The sequence below is a fragment of the Varroa destructor genome, unplaced genomic scaffold (assembly GCF_002443255.2).
Source record: "Varroa destructor unplaced genomic scaffold, Vdes_3.0 BEIS01000001.1, whole genome shotgun sequence".
Classification (NCBI taxonomy): Eukaryota; Metazoa; Arthropoda; class Arachnida; order Mesostigmata; family Varroidae; genus Varroa; species Varroa destructor.
Genome location: NW_019211454.1, coordinates 44158379 through 44176418, shown reverse-complemented (window position 1 = coordinate 44176418; position 18040 = coordinate 44158379). Strand labels below are relative to the sequence as shown.

General features: G+C 45.1%; 1 protein-coding gene across 5 annotated transcripts in view; it reads left to right on the top strand.

The window, feature by feature from the left end:
• LOC147758689 (uncharacterized) overlaps positions 1–18040 on the top strand; it is a 65454-nt gene that overhangs the window by 37326 nt on the left and 10088 nt on the right. Inside the window, exon 2 of one of the 5 annotated variants that reach the window (XM_086993358.1) lies at positions 9046–9121. The exons of 3 other annotated variants lie outside the window; for them this stretch is intronic. In XM_086993358.1, the coding sequence (XP_086849484.1) occupies positions 9046–9098 (53 nt within the window). In that variant the 3' untranslated portion in view covers positions 9099–9121. Of the gene's footprint in view, positions 1–9045; positions 9122–18040 lie in introns of those variants that run through there. One more of the 5 variants, XM_022817252.2, reaches the window with a different exon arrangement.

Here is an 18040-nt window from a genome sequence, read left to right as displayed (position 1 = left end):
GTCGGTATTACGACCATAGCGGTACATTTGCCCTGTCCTCCCTATGAATCATATGGAAAAAAAATTATCTCACAAGTAAGCGAACTATCGAAAGTGATATTAGAGGCATACAATAAACCTGTGGTACAGGTGCACCGAAATTAATTGTTAATATAATTATGGCCTGCGTGCGTACATATTGATGGTTTTTTTCCTTTTAGACTTCCGGACCTTTATGCGCATTGCGCAGTAGACCAAATCGCTATACGGTGTTAGCACGAATGCACCATTACTACGTAGAGATTAAAACAGGTTTAATAACAGAATTATAAACATTAATGAAATCTGAATTAGCAATATTTTTTCGGCTCTGCTGATTTTTTTCTGCGTTCGTGCTACAATACACAATCCTAAAGTGTTGACTTTGGATCTTTCAGTGGGTAATATCATTAATTTTATTATACTTAGCCTGCTCGTGTAGCATGTTATTTCCTAGAAAATGTAAAGAAGCAGAAGTGCTCCAATTGAATCAACGCTTCACAACTATCTACTGTTTCCCTAGTTAAATTACGAAGAGCAATAAAAAAAACGCTTTAATAGAAATCGATTTTAGATTTTTGTGAGTACTTTCTCAGATCGTACGGAAGCAAACCCCACTTGTCTAGAAAGTGCGTCCCGGGCAATAGTCTTCAGCAGATGCATACGTTATGCGGGCTGGTCTCGGTTCACCGGAAAGTGGCGCAGTACTAGGAAATTTCGGTGTTGGCCGTGTTAATTAATCGAATAACATTGGCTAGACGGCACGATATGGAAACACTTTCATAATACTCCTGGATCCGAGGATCCGTTTGTTTAGTAGGATTCTTTATCGTGGCCAACGTCGTTGTATGCCTCTTTTGTGATTTTGCCGAAGTTCCGTTGGCAGTTCTCGGAGGCGTCAGTAATTTCACCGTTGTCGTACAGTTATATTAACTCACATACTACTGTTTACTTTTAGATATCGAAATAAGATAGATACGTTTTTGCTTTGCTTCGAGCCTTTATCGGCAATCCATTACGGCTATCTGTTTAAAATTCACGTAGCACTCTGTGCGTGTTTCATTGACAACTCGACCTTTTGCCTTCAGACGAACGCGGTATCATACGCACCTAATGTAAATTTACATATATACCTATTTGCATACTTTTGCGTTTCGGGTAACTAACGTTCGTATTAAATTTACTAGCGTCAGTGAATATTCAAATGCTGAGGTAGCTGGCGATAGCTTCAATCGGTGCGAAAGACACCTGTGGCCGGGGGAATAATCTGTTTCGTCCAAACCGCGGCTCCTCTATCCACCATTCATTACTAGATCTACTCTGCTGTCTGAAGAGAGCGGTCGCAGTCATGAGACTTACGTGTCTCCAACGTCACCTTCGGAGGGCGGACGATAATTGAAGAGTCTATTCACAGCGGTGCTTAGAGAGGCTAAAAATTGAGATATACTTCGATTACAAATCGCAGCGCGTACGACGCACGCTAGCTAGTCTAACCTCGAACCGAGGCCGGTTCCATAAGACCGCCATCTTAATGAAGCTAGGTTTAGGAGAAACACATTTTTCATACTTGAGAATATGGTCAGTGAGCGTTCGAGTAACGAAAATGTACTCTTTACTGTTCTGGGTATAAATGACTAGCAAATGGGTAGTAAATCAGCTATCGGTAGATTGCATCGGTTAGCTATACCTATGTGGCACGCAAAAAAAGTACTCCGCAGCAATACGTTCTCGTTCACGCGGGTTCTCAGAGTCTAGCTTCTCCATTAAGCTGACTCGTCCCTCGTCATCAGGGATTTTGGCCCCCCTAGTAATCGTGCATTCGATATGGTTATGGAAGTGTGCGAAAACAAATGTCTACATTTCAAATACGTATCAATTAGCTGAAAAAAAATAGCATGAAATTCTATTCTTCTTGAGTCACATTGTTGAGAGAATGGATTGATCAGCTGGCGCTGATCAATCCATTCTCTCAACTAATCCTTCGATAACTAAGTTAGTAATAGCCGCGGAGTCTGTCCAAGTTTGCTCACGACAAAACCAGTGCGTGTATGGCATGGGGCTTCGTTTGAGTATCCATATTCCTTCTTCTTTCGTTTGTACGACTTTATTTGCAAGTGTTGCCTTCTATTTCTCGTTTCAATGAGGCGTGTGTAATCTCCGCAGCTTCATTTTCCAACTTGCGTTGTGTCCGCATAGACTCCTATCCCTGAACTGGCACTATTAAGCAAGAAACGTTTATGTTGGCTTGTTTTTGGCCATAATGCGCTATGTTGTCTGATTTAGATGTATTGGCAAAAGGTTGATTAAACCAGATATGAGGGAACCTGTCTGAACTGAATGGTCTCTTTTTCCCTCTGTGGAGGTCGACTGTGTACATACACTCTGCTGACGACTATTCTGCGGTTCAGCTAAAACGGAAGCCTGGTCTGAGGGAAACGTACAAAGCCAACAAAAGCAAAAGACCGGGTTCGAGCGGCAGGAGCGGCGTCCACCCTCGATGGCATACCTGTCATTTGTAGGAGCGTAAACTGTATTTACAAGAGGAGGCGACAATATGGGATGAGCATCGCAATGAGGGATACTTAAGGTACGCTCATAGGGATTAGCACACAATAGTCAGAATAGGCAGGTGGAATCGGCTTATCATGGCGGCGTGTCGTCTGCTTTGCGCTAAACATATAGATAAAATGACGAATAAGATATTCAACAGCTAAATGGGACACGTAGTTTTTATTTTTCGACATGTATTTCGTAGCTCTCTATAGGGCAACTGATCACTATACGTCTAGATGGGTTATTTTTCAGGCTTCCCCAGTTTAAAACTTGATCTTTCGATAGAACTAGGCTGGAAAAGCCATAGTTGTGCCATACGTAAGTTCATGGTGCTGCTGTGCCTTCATGGGCCAAATCTGAGACCTAGCGAAGGATACACATATATCATTGAAACAACCGAAAAAAACTTAACCCGTCTTTAAGAAATACATCAACGAGAATTAAGCTGCAGAGTTGTAGTATTTACACGGCATTGTAACGAAAAGCTTCTAGATTCCATTTTTGAGTAATAGCGCGAGTGTTGCTATTTCGTACGTTTCACTAGGTCAAAAAAGTATCAGCGAAGCGTTCGACTTTTGACGGATAGGAGTCGACCGATAACCGTTCTACACTTGTCTGCCTGTCTGTACGCTAAATTTGGCTAGGATTTGTAGAATAGAAGTGTGCTAATTTAGTACAAAGTAAAGTTCTCGATACTTTTTTTGACAGAGTAGCGTATTTAGAACGTATGATATTTTTATTGACCAGCTCCTCACGAACTTGCCAATACGTAAAGTGTTGACTTTTCGAAGATCGTTTTATTTGAATGGTACATAATTGACTCGCTTCGTGAGCAGTCTTCTTGTTGTGGATCTACTTGCCGACTGAACGCTGGTATTTCACTTCCTTTGAACAGTGAATGGGAAGCTAAGGGGATCGCCAAGGACGTGGTAATCGATGCTAGAAGGTTTGACCATGATGGCTGATTCGGAAAATTTGAGAATCCAGTATGTGACCGATGTTAATGCCAGCACTAGCATCCGTGGCAAATACTACCGCAACAACAATATAGTTATGCCTCCGCGCCCATCTCCGTAAACACTCGTGCACAGCGCACTCTTCGCGCCTACATCCCTCTATCGAACTTAACCTACCATAATCAGATGCAGATCGCCTCTGATCTGTTTACGCCACAGCCAAGTTGATGGCAAGACCGGAAATAGCTAGAACAGCGCACCGCCATTTCATTGTCACCACCAGTAATAACAGTAATCGCGACCACAACGATTTTTTTTAGCTTTCTTTCTAAATGTCTTCACCGTTGTTGTTGTTGGAGCCGTCGATGTCATCGTCGCCGACAAGAACCCCTTGCGTCGTTTGCGCCCCAGTCCGAGCAACGTCTGTACTCACACGTTGTTACATTGGTTTTCTGCAGTCAGTGCGTCGTCGTCAGCGAGCTGGTCTGTGTGCCCGCTTGGTCGTCTGTCCAGAGAGGCAACGACAGTCTCTTGGCTGCCGCGGGTGTGCTGGTCACAGCATAGCAATGGTCCGGTTTGAACGTTATTGTTGCGTCGTTGTTGTATTTTTGTGATTGGTGACTAGGTCGTTGTTCGGTGCCCGGTTCGTTTTCCTCACCGGCCGATTCTTGGACGGGCGTTTGGTTTTCTGCTGCTACTGGTGTATTAAGCACTGATCGAGCGGATTCAGAGTCAGGCAGGCAATCTCCCTATAGCACAGTCGCGGCAGCCACAACAACAACAACAACAGCAGCAGCGACATCAACCCGGCCACACCGATAACAGGAACCTTTTTTTTGCGCTATTGTTACTTGACATCTATCGAACGTCCCGAGACGTGTCTAACAATGTTCGCGGTAGCGGCTCATGCCACAGCGCGTAAGCAGTAACTGCGCTTTGAAGTAGGCGGACGGCTACATTTTCGTCGGGTTGCTTTGTTGGTTGGGGGGGACGATAAAGGCGCGATGCCCATGGCGAAGGCAGCGGGGACAATGGCGGTCGGACGCGCCGATCGCGTCAGCGAGCAGCGGTGGCGGCGGCGGCGGCGGCGGCGGCGGCGGCGGCATACGACATCATCTTGTGGCGTATTGACGAAGCCGTTTGCTGCGCAATATCATGATAGTAGCCTAGTATTGACTTGTCTATGGGGCTAGTTATTTTGTCGAGGAAACTGAAAATTGTCGCTGTTCACCCGGCAGTCGTCCCGCCGCCAACATAAACGCTAGAGAAACAACAATCAATGAAATTTTGCCGAACTGACCAAAGCCGACCCAATGAACCCAAGTTATGAATATGGCGAGATGAGGCGAAAGTCGAAGAGGTCAGTCCAAGAGCACAAATTTTTCTTACCCTACGTCTCTGTCTGTGGAAACTTACGTCTGTCATTCGTCGATCAACCCGAGACGGAGTAAATGGCGTGTGCTGATAAATTTGCATGTTCTGTTTTTATTGATGCTGCATACACCTGCGGAAAGAACCAACACTTGCGATGCCATACTTCGTGCTCAAACAAAGAAAATTAAATTTTGTGCTTTTTAGCCGGCCCTGCAGTAGGTTTTTATAGGTAGAAATACTTGCTTGACATGGTGATAACTAGCAATAGAGTAGGCTAGGATACAACAAGACGCATATTGCAGAAACTTTGCAATGATTTGTTCGAAAACTCACTAGACACGGCATACTATGGCAGACATTGAATTCTACAAGGCAAGAGTCGATTGATCTGCAGACGTCTTATTGACAGCTGTGCCGATAACGCCGTAGCAGTTTGATAAAAATGTTTACGATTTTTAGAGGAAATACTGATTAAGCCTCCGCGGCTTTCATAATGGCTTTGCTCTTATTTAGCTGTTTGGCGAGCTCGCAAATGGCGCTACTTAATAAAGAAAGGACGTTAATGTGTCGCAATGTTTCTAGAAACGCTAGTCGCACGACGAATCCGATAAACAATTCAATTATGTGTCCAATTTACCAACCAAATTACAATAAGAACAAATAAACAGGATAGTGTTGTTTGACCGTCGCTCGAGCCGAACAACGCATAGTAGCCAGAAGTTTAATGGGCTCGAGGTTTTTTAGGGCGCTAGACGCTGACTGCCGCAGATAGGGACGCATACGAATGAAGAAGTCCCGCCAACTAACCCCCAAAAGCTGTTAGCCATGGAGTAGCCGTGAGAACGCCGACAGAAGGTTGCGGCATGACCATGAAAGGCACTCTATTCAATGTGTTATCTCTCTCGTCGTGGGCGCTTCGCTCCATGGCGCCCCCTGTGCTCTTTTTCCTCTCTCTCTCCCATTCCCTCTCCCACTCCCGCTTGCGCTTCCCTTCTCTCTCGTCCTATCTGAGTGCTTGTAAATTGGGGGTCAACGGCCCTCATTGGTATCCCTCGTTAGAGGGAAAAGTGGCAAATAAAACAAACCTAAATCGAAGCATGAAAATGCAAGAACCGAAAAGCAGGCACGGAGCAAATACTAGCGAAGAAGTTGGTCGGGTGAGGTTGACCGGAACGGCTGGCGATGGGAAACAACGCAAGGGGGTGACTGGCCGCTCGACTGCAGTGGCTGACGGTACCATCATACGAGCTACACAAGACGAACGTAAAAAGGCATGAGCAGCTAAGTGACGTAGCGGTGACGTTGTGTGAAGGCAGACACAACAGAATGGAGTTACGCATTTTCCAATTAGTGATTTCTCGAACTTTATTTCGGAAAGTATATATCTGTCGTTTTATTTCTCCTATACGCTCTCTTCAGTCGTCTCTTTTTTGTTGTTTACATTCTGTTTAGCAAGAAAAGCGACAAGTAAAGTCAGAAACACGAAATCGAAATAGCAAATAGCGCTTGTCAATCTTACACCATTCTATCGGTGCGTTTGAGATAGCGGCCGATAGCCTGTGGTCGGTAGTTCCGGTGTCTGTTGGTCCACGGAGGAGCGTTTCAGTGTTCAAAACTAAAAAGCTCAATTCAGCGGATAACGCTAATACAAGGCTAGGGACTGAAGATCGTGGAAAAAAAGAACAAGCACTAATAATATACTAAAATAAATGAAAAATGTGAAGCTTCATAGACAATCACTGCATCTGTAATTGGCTGAGCTACTACGCTTTTATTTATTTATTAAAACTATCAAATCTATGGCGAACTAGTAAACTAAGCATGAACTGCTCAGTACGTAAGCCCGCCCACTATGGTACCCCTTTCACACGGTGTACTGGCGTCGATGGTGCACGCACGTTTCCCGTGCCACCCGCTGGACAACGCACGCTCTTTGTTTGGCGTACAGGTGGTGTGTCTCGCAAGCGCCGAACCTGATTGTGTCTGTTCGCGAGCGTCGTCCCATGCGACGCGTTCGTGTATCGCTCTGGGTGTTGTGTTTGCAATGGTCGAAAAAAGCATCTGTGGACGAAAAAGAGAAATATACAGTTGGCCCAAAAGAGACAGTGACGTTGCGGTTCGTCGTTTTCTGTGTAAGTACGGACACCACGCCAGTCACAAAGATCAACAATAGCGACATCAGCAGTAATCTACACACACACCGCCAGGTCCACCAGCTTTTCTCAGACCTTTTCAATAACCTACCTCTGCTGCCACTAACAGACAAACGGCAACTCTACAGGAATAAAAAGGCTCAGAAAACTAGTGAGACCTAGGGGTCGCATGGAGCGCCTTCCGTTTCAGGATGACTTTTCTCATATCTTTATCACCAATATTAGCAACAGGTACAAACCTGCAGAGAAGAATAACAGCGAAAGATACACATATATATAGAAAATTAAATATGCGTAGACTTACCAATACTCGCTTACGGCTAGGTCAATAAATGAATAAGAAGTCTACAATGTCGTCTACTGCTACGTAGCTTGTGGAACTGCTGGTCTCTTACAAGGCGTCACCAAGTCCCAACATCGGTAAAATCGTACTCCTTCGACTGCTATGTAACGTCGGTTGTCTAATGCATTGTCGTATATCTTCTGCGAAGTTTAACTGTCTATCCGGTTTGCAACTGTTTAGTGAGCATACGTGCCTGTCTGTCGCGCATTTGGACGACAGTGATATGGGCAAAAGGCAATATCGAACCGAGAAAACACGACTAAGGGGCTGGTTTACGTATATTTCTCATCATCTTTCCTGTCTATCTAGGCATCTGCGCCCCGTATGTTAGTGAGTACACTTCTGGCTATTTACAGCGATAGTTGAAGACTCGAAATTGAAGCCATAGGCTAGTGTTAACTCGCAACCGGTGACGCCACTACTGACCAGGGTGTGATATGGGAAAGCTATCGAAGAATAGACGTGCACCAGTGAATAGCTTCATACAAGATGGAGGGCTAGACGCACATAACAGAAACAAGCAAATCGAAAAGAGATCAGTTGCTCGACAGACAGGGAGGAAGGACATTATGCTAAAATTGCTGAGGAACCTACTCGTTGCCGAACTCACTACTAAAGCTGGGACCACGTCTGAAGCCGTCTGGCGTGACTGGTCTAAGAAAACAGTCGGTAATTATAGAATAATCAATTGTAGCTATAGTGAGAGCTGCAGCTAACGTCGATTCCATTGATCGCAATACTGGTGGCCTGATATCGGTGGATAATTTTGCCATAATATTGGTTGCTCAAGTTTAGCAGCAGCGAAAGCAGAAGTAGCATAGCTGATTATGTAACAGTACTGTTTTTCAGCTAAAATGACCGACTCGATTTTACATGAGGAAATGCAGAAAAAAAAAGAAAAAACTATTATTGGTATTTTGTTGAAAAATGGAACGGCCTATTAATCAGACCGTCGAAGCGGGTCGCGCTGCGCGTCAATAAACTGCTGCACTTATCGTTGCCGTGTACGCTAACGTTGTCGCTTCATCTTCGGCGTTGCTACTGCGATACCCTTGTCCTGCTCGGTCTTCATCAATTTTTTTGCGTGGAGCTCCTCGTTCGTTCACTGGCCACTCGTGTCACTGCTTCAAAACGCAGCTTGCTTACCTGTTACAAATAGATGAGTTGTCGCATCGTAGCTATGCCATCTGATTGTATCAACGGGGGGATAGCGCTCAGTCATAGATTCATCGGTCTAGACCAACACGTCTGTCGTTCATGGCGCCGTCGTCGAGAGATATATTTAAAACAGCTTTGGGTACACATACAATTACCATAATCAAGTGATGCCGATTAAGAAACGTAGAAAATTTCGAGGGCGATGTCAGCGTCCGAGAGGCTGGCCGCTAGCTGCGACAGTACTTGCGTGACCTACGAGGTGTCTGTTCCTTTTCTCGTTTGGGTTCGTTAATTCTTTCGTTGCTTAATTCACTCGTTATTTGGCGCATCTGTTCGAATTTGCGACCGGCTTGCAGAGAAAGTCGATATTTAGTTAATGCGCCGCCACGAATAAGTCATCCTTCGTTCAACTGCTAGTGCTGATATTGCGAAAGGTCTGCAGCGGAGAGAGAAAAAGAGATTTTATATAGATGTATGTGCATTTTTTCAGGTGTTAAAAAGCAGACGATACAATACGAAACCTCAACGGCAGGCCTCATATGAAACCAATTTGAAGAAGTAAACAGGTGAGAGATTTGGAAAAAAATGACCAACTCACCAAAACTATGCTATGTAAACCGATTTTACGAGGAACTGGTTGATGTAAGTGTTTTGCTGCGTACGCTACAGCTGTCTAAGCTCAACTAGTTTTAGCGGGTTACCAACACTGACAACAAGAGCTGCGATTTGTGAAATCTTCTCCAAGCCTGATTTATGTTATCCCGCCGACAACGAACTCTGGTTGGACTTCAGTGTTTCAGATGTTGTCGCCACCACTACGGTTACAATTGTATATGCTGCTACTTGGCAGGGCTACTCTGCCAGCGACGGCGACCGCTACTTCTGCGACTCCATTGATTACTTCCATTTTCCTGAGAACCGACGAATGCGAAATTTGAGACAAGGTATCAGTCAAACGATTTTTGCCTTTGCTGCCACGGGTCCGTCGGGCGAATGTCGTTCCATAGATCCGCACATGTAGTGTATATAAATGTTTATAAGTTATATTCGTGCCTATGCGCCCATCTGTGACTGTGTTTCTGTTCATCCGCATCCTTCGTCGCTCATCAAAGCAACGACGGTAAAAAGTCATGTCGCAAATCGCTAACAGAAACTAGAAAAGGCATGGTCATAGACGTCCTGAAAACAGCAGCGCCAAATCCAGTAACAAAAGGAATAACATTAATAACAACCCAACGCTGTCACCGACAGCAACAACTTTACCCGGACTGGCTGTTGACAACCACAGCCGGAATTCCTATCATTACCCTGCGTGAATAAAGGTGTGATATAATTCTAATAGCAATTATAAAACTATAGAGCTCGGCAATTACAACCGTTGATAATAAGAAGTGGACATCTATATACGATTCACCCACTCAGCCTGCTATTATAGTGCATAACAGGTACTTCGGGCCAGTTCCCTACTCCTGACCAGGGCGCCTCTTCCCTTCCCTCTTTCCTCGCCGCTCCCGTCCCTATTTCTCTTGTTATGGGTGAGTCTGCAACACTCAATCAGCGAGATTCTGCTGTGGTGAGGTGCGTTACCCCCCGGCGCCGTTGCATCATCTGCGTCCGCAGCAATCGGCCCCAGGGGCCGCACTCGTTCAGTCTGGTTTGAGCAGCACAGTTGGAGAGCGGATTAATGCAGCAGTCTATCAGCGGTCTGGCGATAACTCCTTCTATCGCGCGAGCGAACTAGCGAGGAGTGGCACCAGCAGGTTAGAGTGAACGTCGAACGTGAAGGCCAATGCCCGGTTGTTTGTCCGTTCAGTTGCCCATCCGGCAGACGGACAGGCAGGCAGGCAGGCACTCAGCGGATGAGGACAGGACGTCCAGCTTTATGATAATACGTGTAGTCATATAATGTCTCATACGAAGTGGAACAGAAACGAGATGGGATGGATGGGACGATTGTCCATCAGCGTTCATATTGGCCATGGCTTGTCAATTGCTTGTCGTTACAAGTAGGCTCAATGTCAAGGGGACAGAGAACACGTGGCGGCTGTCGAGCCATGCGGCGGAAGCAGCGAGACGGCCAATCAAAAGCAATCTTGCGACGATTTTTTTGGTTGACAGCTACGGAGAGACGGAAATTTGCCCGTTGCTGCTGGCTGTCAAATACCCTATGCGACTGATAATCAATATATAGCAACGGATATGCGGAGGTACTATTGGGGCTGCTATTCCAATTCGTAGGCTACTGGTGTGTTCATGTTGAATACGCACACGAATACATCTGTATCTAACAGTGTCCCTAGCTATGAAGGGTCTTTGGTCCTCTTCCGGCTAGCGAACGCGATGGTACTCTTGCATCGTGCCAACAGTGGCCACAGGTTACTGCCGCCACGGCCAGCCAAGTAAAAAGCAATACCCATCTTCGTTTGAGCATTACTTCTCGTTAGAGCCTTGCTATCCGTGGGGATCGTCCTGAACTTCTCGGCGGGGGACTAGGGCTCGTACCTCGATGAGTAGATATCGGGTTCAGAGGTGACCAGTCGCGTTCTGTTTGGCTACCATCTATCTAACCTCGACCGCAGGCGTCGTGCTTATCGATTGTCATTAGGAGGGTTCCCGCAAAACGAGCGCTGGTCCATGTCATGTTACGACGTGCTAACTTGATTGTACTGGTCGTTTTCACGCAGATCTTCTTCTTGCTAGCTCCTCCTTAGCCAGTTATTACAGCCAACGTTACATACAGAGTCGTCGTTTGGACGCAGAACGCTCGTTGGAAGTAGGAAAAATGATGCAAGCGATCGCTTACGGTAGAAATAAATAATAGTTGTTGGCTTACGTTCGAAGCAGTCCTCTAATTGTTGAGCCGTTTGATTTATATGAATTGCCATGCTTAGACGTCTAGCGACGCAGAGTTTGGCAGAAGTTAACGGGAAGTAAGTGACGCGACTGCTCGAATAAGGAGAGTGCGTTTTGTAACGTTGATGTAACGATGCCATTAGTTACAGTACAGCTTCACGTGGCGTATACAGCTTCAAGCTACAAGCTTCAGCGGGAAGTATCAGCCACGACGAATGTATGACTTCACTGCTCGGACCCATGCACAAATGTCTCGGGACACATAAAAACATTCATTAGCTACATTTCAATCTATGTAATGCTACATTAGCCGTCAATCTCTTCGACTGGCCGGCTAAAACGATATTTCGTTTATGGCGATAGGATTTGTTCTAATTGGAGCTGATAATTTGCATCCACAATGTGCCCACACATGTAGCTCGTTCAAAATATCGATGAAACCGGAGACAAACATATATATATATACATATATATATGCTATCGAAACAGAGTGCCGTTTCCTTTGCGCGCGAACTGTCCATAGGATCTTAGGGTGAAATGGTGTTTAATACTTTATGCATCGCTATGCTGAGGAAGGGCTATAGGGAGTTGGGTCGTTATAGCGCGGTATGATTTTTTCCAGCAGCACCGCTATAAACAAATCGACTGACATAAGAGAATATCTATTCAAAAATAAGCACTAAATATGGTAAACGTATTTTAAAGCCGCTGTTCGAACGGACATTGTTTAGCTGTAGGCCGCTGTCAGCAAAAAAGAATTACTTCTATCTGTGAACAGATCAATCAAGACAGACCCATTAATAACAGGATGACAGGGTAATCTCAACACGGGTTTTCTAATAACACGGGTAAAAATTTCGTTAGTTTGATGATTGACATATCGTCCACAACGTATTATATCTCTATATGAGTTTCCGATTGAATAATTTAGCTCATTTTAAGTGTTTGGCTTAACTCGACAGCGGGCTCTCTAGCTAGAGACGACAGGTTAGAGCTAGAAGAATATTAGCTGATACATTTTTGACAGCGTTAATTTTCGCTCAACAAATTGGCTTCACCGCCCGACGCTATTTAGCGGATATCAATCTTTTCAACGATGGCGCTTATCTGGTTTATTTTAGCTAAGATTATCAAAAGTGGAAGAAGACATCGGTAACGTGTTTAGCAGCGTTACCACTGGACGTGACATTCACTTTCGGACAAAGTTCTTTGTCAGTCTTCCCGCTGCCGCCTATGGCTGGTCACGTTGTCGGTAGACGAGGTTGGCTGAGCTGTTCGCGTTGAAGCTGTCCGCGTCAAAGTCTTCGATGCTCGTCGGATCCCTTGCTGAACCGCATATAGGTATATATACGCCACTTCGCGCGGCTCGGCGAAACATTTGACTGTACCCCATTTTCCCAGCCGCCACTCAATATTGAAATATGTTCCAAATATCGGGCTGAGAGAAGGAGAGCTATTAGCGGCTGTGAACCGCTGAGTCCGCAGTTGTTCGTTGGCTTGGATCGAACAAGTGTTCATTTTTTGCCGAATCTTGCCAGTCATCGGCCAAAGGCCATGGACCTTATACAGTAGGGTCTCACTGGTCAGTAGACAATAATGCAGTGAAGTTAATGCGATGCAGAAATTGACTGGCACCAGCCGTCAACAGTCGCTTTCCAGAAGTGTTGCTCACTGGGTAGTCAGTCTCCTTTATCTAGACTTTCTCCATAGCTTCCAGTGAACTACAGGAAGCCGTCGTGTGAGCGAAGAGCGCCTCGGAGCTTGTGTATCCGCACCCATCGCGTCTGGTCTGAGAGTTGCAAACTGCCGGAGAAACTGGAAATTTTCAACGCATTGAGCGGCTAACTGTTCCGAGGAGTGTTGAGGAAAACAGACGCGGCGGCCACAGCAGCTTAGTGGAAGCTATCGGCTTGCGGTGCCACATGGGCGCCGCTGTCTAGAAGTGCACAGTGTCCTGGGCAAAGGCAAAGAGCTTCTCAAAAGCCGTTAAGGAAGAAAATGAGGATCGAATAGCTGACGACTTTCCGTTTGCTCGGCGGACGAATGGTCAGCGATCAGCCAGAAACCACCAGCCGACGGAGATCGCTCTTTCTATTTTTGCGGTAAGTTTTTCCCTGTTTTTAGCGCAGACATCGCGAACAACCGGTCCAGTGACTACCCCATTATGTGCAGCCGAATGCGGGTTAGTTTGCCGAACTGACCCACTTTGAATGAACGATTTTTGTATCGTTTAACCGAGAAGGCCCGATCAAAGGGCGCCATTGAACGAGCAGAAAGCACAGGGTCCCGGAGGAGTCTTCGGTGAATATCCGGGGTCGTTATTGCCTACGTTTTTGCTGCCGTTGCAAGATAACGCAGGAACAGCTGCAGGGCTAGCGCTGCGCAACGAGCTGAAGAAAAACCTAGTGCCCGTCTGCTTTTTACCAACGGACTAACATGAAATAAACAGCTGTGTTAGTTTCTTAGATTGTTCTGCATAGATCTGTGGACCTGAAGAGGCGGCCTAAAGAAGCGGGCCTAGGAGTCGGCGTCCGGCTGGACCGACGATCAATCCAAACAGTGCCGATCGCCGACGGGCTTTTCGCAAATGGGGAATATAAAGAGGCAAACTTTTATTTTGACTCTATCGCTACAACGGTCGCCGTCTTCGCTGTTGTCGGTGCTGTTCAACATGTCTTCCCCCAAAAGAGGCTGCTTCCACGGATGAACCCTAGATTGAAGACGACGACTACAATATACAGCAAATTAGAGTATTTTAAAATAGTACTATCAAAGCTCGTTCGGTTCTGCTAGCGGATTGTTAAAAATTTGCTAATAGGAGACCGTCAAAAACTCTATCTAGCCACTGTTAAGTTGTTGGCTAATACTGGAAATACCTATTTTTATGGTGAAAGAAGATGTAGTCTACATGTTATAATGTCGATGCCGAATAACTTTAAAATGTTGTGGTCGTTACCTTCGTGACGCTTACACGATGCCGGCGGAATCTTCATAGACGGATTAATAAAAGCAGTCGAATCTATCATCCGAGAAGAAACCAAAGCCTAAGCTAAGGTACAATGCTTGACCAGGTCTTCTGTGTACTGTTTGATTTTAACTAATATTCGCCACAGGTTGTTTATGCTGGTACATTACTACCATGTTAATACGCTGCATGGTTGTTTGTGTTTTGCGCTAGGAGCCAGCCGTCAGCAGTAATGCGTAATGGTTAACGTACCGGGCGTGCGACATGAAAGCGTACGTTACACCCAAGCGATAAGGCACGTGTTTATGAGATTACCTGTTCTACTACGTAGGATCGTTATGATGAGTCGTTATGGTAACGAAAGACGGTCAAACATGATGATATTTAACATTAGAAGTTTTTTACTGACATTAAATACAAGGTGAATAGGTATTTAATTTTCAATAAGTACAACAAGCAGGTTCGACACTGTCGTTCGGATACTGCAAAAATCAGACGATATCTCCTCTGATTTACTGCGGCTTATAGGCGTAAGCGAGGTGCTCTTATATAATTAATGAGTATAACCCAGCTTAATGGAGACAAAGCGCGGTCTCTAACGGTGCGTCAACCATGAAAAATACAGACATCCCATAGATCAGATATACAAACCGCTGCTGCCACAGTCTGACTGACCGGCTTACCTATAATTCTTCTTAAAGTATCTGTATGAGCTTTGTGTCATAGCAACGATGAACCGCCTACGAATTGAGCTCAGCAGACCATTCCTATTAAAATAGATTGAAATATTTTACAGCACTCTCGATATTCCATGCGATTTTATTTACCTCAGTGACTGGTGGTTTAGACAGCTGGAGGACATGGTTTAAGATTTATCGGACGAAAACTTTCCGTATATCCACATATGCCATCGAAACTTGCTTGAACATTTCCAGGGGGCCCTTTTTATTGACACTATGATAGCAGTGACGGCTGGAACTGATCTAAAATGAAATGCCAAATTCTCAAGCCGCCATGGATAATACCGCGCTTTGATTTCATCGGCGGACGACTGTCGGATCCCACGCTTGAAGCCTCCACCGATAAGTGATCATTCGTTTTGATGGGGCGCCTACTTTTAATACTCTGTTACGAATAAAGTCCAGCGAAGAACGTTTCGTATAAAAAAACATGGAACATGCCTAGCAATAATGTACGCACAACGAAGATCTAATCGGCTTTAGCGTTCCACGGCGGATATGGAGCTTTTAGCTGACTATTTCCAGATAGGGCCTTAATTTGTAGCGGGCATTTTTCGACAGTTTCAGTAGAGTGAACCTAAATTAAATATAAATTTCAACGTCAAAACAATGTCACCCTGGCCCGAGCAAGAATAAGATCGCAGATCAGACCAGCAAACAACGGCACCAGATAGTGACTACTCAGCGTGGCGCTTCTATTGATTATGTATTTGTACCTTCACGAACGGCAAATGAATGACGAGGGTTCGTTAAACTGAGCTCAAGAAACGGCTTGAAATGACTGAGGGGTTGACAAGAAGAATTTTATAGAACTGCCATTGCCGCTTTTTCCCTGTTAGCAGTGATTTAATATCCACCTCGTCCTGCATTCACCTAAAATTATCGAATGACCCAAGGCCTAAGTGTTCCCAAACTATCTGTGGCGCCTTATACACCAGAGAACTCTGTACGTCGTTAAAAGATTATACTTTTCTTGTGGAGAGCTAAACACTTGGGCCGCCTTCTATGTGCGTTGCGTTATGAGAAGTACGCAATCTATTCTAGCGATGCTTATCGTTGTTAATAAAGTAGTTCCGGGCGTTTGTCGCTTTATTATTTCTTTTTTCTATGATCGCGTTCTATAGAAAAAAGGCCGAGTTATATATATAATTTATGGCGCTCTCGCGATGAGTGCCATATACCAAGCGGCTATTTGCAGAAAACGATGACGTCAGAGTACTTGTCAGCTACAACAGATCTAACTTGAGACTTGGGAAACAAACAAGCAATATGACGTGAAGGTTTCCTTGATGAATCGTACATGATGGTGTTTGGCGCCAGACATGTTGGGAAGATCATCGCGTTTTCAGTCGATGGTTAAAATATCAATCTCTGCACCGCCCTGAGGGTAGCTATAGCATGTCTCGGTAGGGCATATACAGTTTTCGCAGCAAAAGACAAATTTCCAGTATGTTCACAACATATCACATTTTCATTTACTACGGTCGCGTATCTTTTAGCCTCCAGTATCAATACTATATGTCGATGCCGAGAAAGCTTAAACTTATCATACTTTGGCCCTTCCGATGACTAACACGTGTCTTTATCGACGGATGCACATAGCGATGATGGGGAACTTTGTCCTGGCGTTTGGCCATCTTCAGATATCTCGTATATACCGTAGGGTCAACCAGCTCGATGATCGGACCGCACCAACATGCTCATTCGCTATTTGCCTGTTTTTGTAACCTAATATCTGTTTGTCGCAGTTCGCTACGAATAAGGAAATCAATTTCGTATGTAAATCCGTATTAAACGCGCTAGGAGTGGAACGATCAGAAAGGATGCTAGCTAGAATTCCGATAATATCCAGTCGGCCACCCACAATGGACTGCTTTTGTGAGGTAGTCGGATTAGATCAGCAGGCTACCACCACGAAGAGGTGTGCAACCTGCCCCTCATCGGAGATACCCAGTTATAATGTTGTAGTCGACCATCGAAAGGCGACTAGACTAAATTAAGGAGATTGAAAGGCAGCCATAGAAGACTAATAGAACTATTAGAAACTATGGAAAACGTTCCGTGCGGGACGGGGCGCTAACCGGCCAAGAATATCCGAGTGTAACATATGCGTGATTGTACAAAACGAGCGAGTGAAGCGGCGCGTTCTCCGAAGCGTTTGTTTTTACTTATATTCATTCGAGATCCATGGACAGGGCGGTAACGGTCAGTTTTTTCTATATTCATATACTGAAGCTGTCGTTAACAGTAATAGCGCATGCCAGATGTAACTCATTGGGACATACGAGCAAGTCTCTGGCCTAGCACATTGTCGCCATTGCGTCCAATAGCGTGGGAAACTCTAGCCGTACACACGCTGACTCCGCGCAAAAGTCTGCTTTTTAGCGCAGTACAACGACCGAATGCTTCGCTAGATCGCTATGCGACGCTTGTTTTTGCTATGATATACTTGAACATTCATTGTAGACGATGACGAGAACGATTACGTTATCCAGCTCTTTTTTTTTTTTCTAGTTTATTCCTTCTGTATTATTTTTCCTTCTGAATTATCTTCGAGACATATTAAATGTTAGGTAAGTGGTTAAACAGCCACTGAGAGGCAAAGGGTAAGAGAAGACGCGAGAGACCTAATGAGTCACAACGAAGAAAAATTACGCAACAGCCAAGGTTTGCCAGCTTGACCAATCGGATTTACGCTCTAAACGACGTAATTCTATAATAATAACAACATAGTTGTAGTAAGCGGGCGCGTTCTCTTCTTTACTATTCTGCATTTCAGAGTGGTTTTTTACTCCTTACCTGCTCATTGGCTTTGGATAGCATCGGATTGATCGTTGTATCATTGCCTTGTCTTTTCCTCTTCTTTTTTTGGACAAAGGCAGCTCGGCATTAGGCGGCGATGCCCTTGCACCTTTTTCGCCACACGA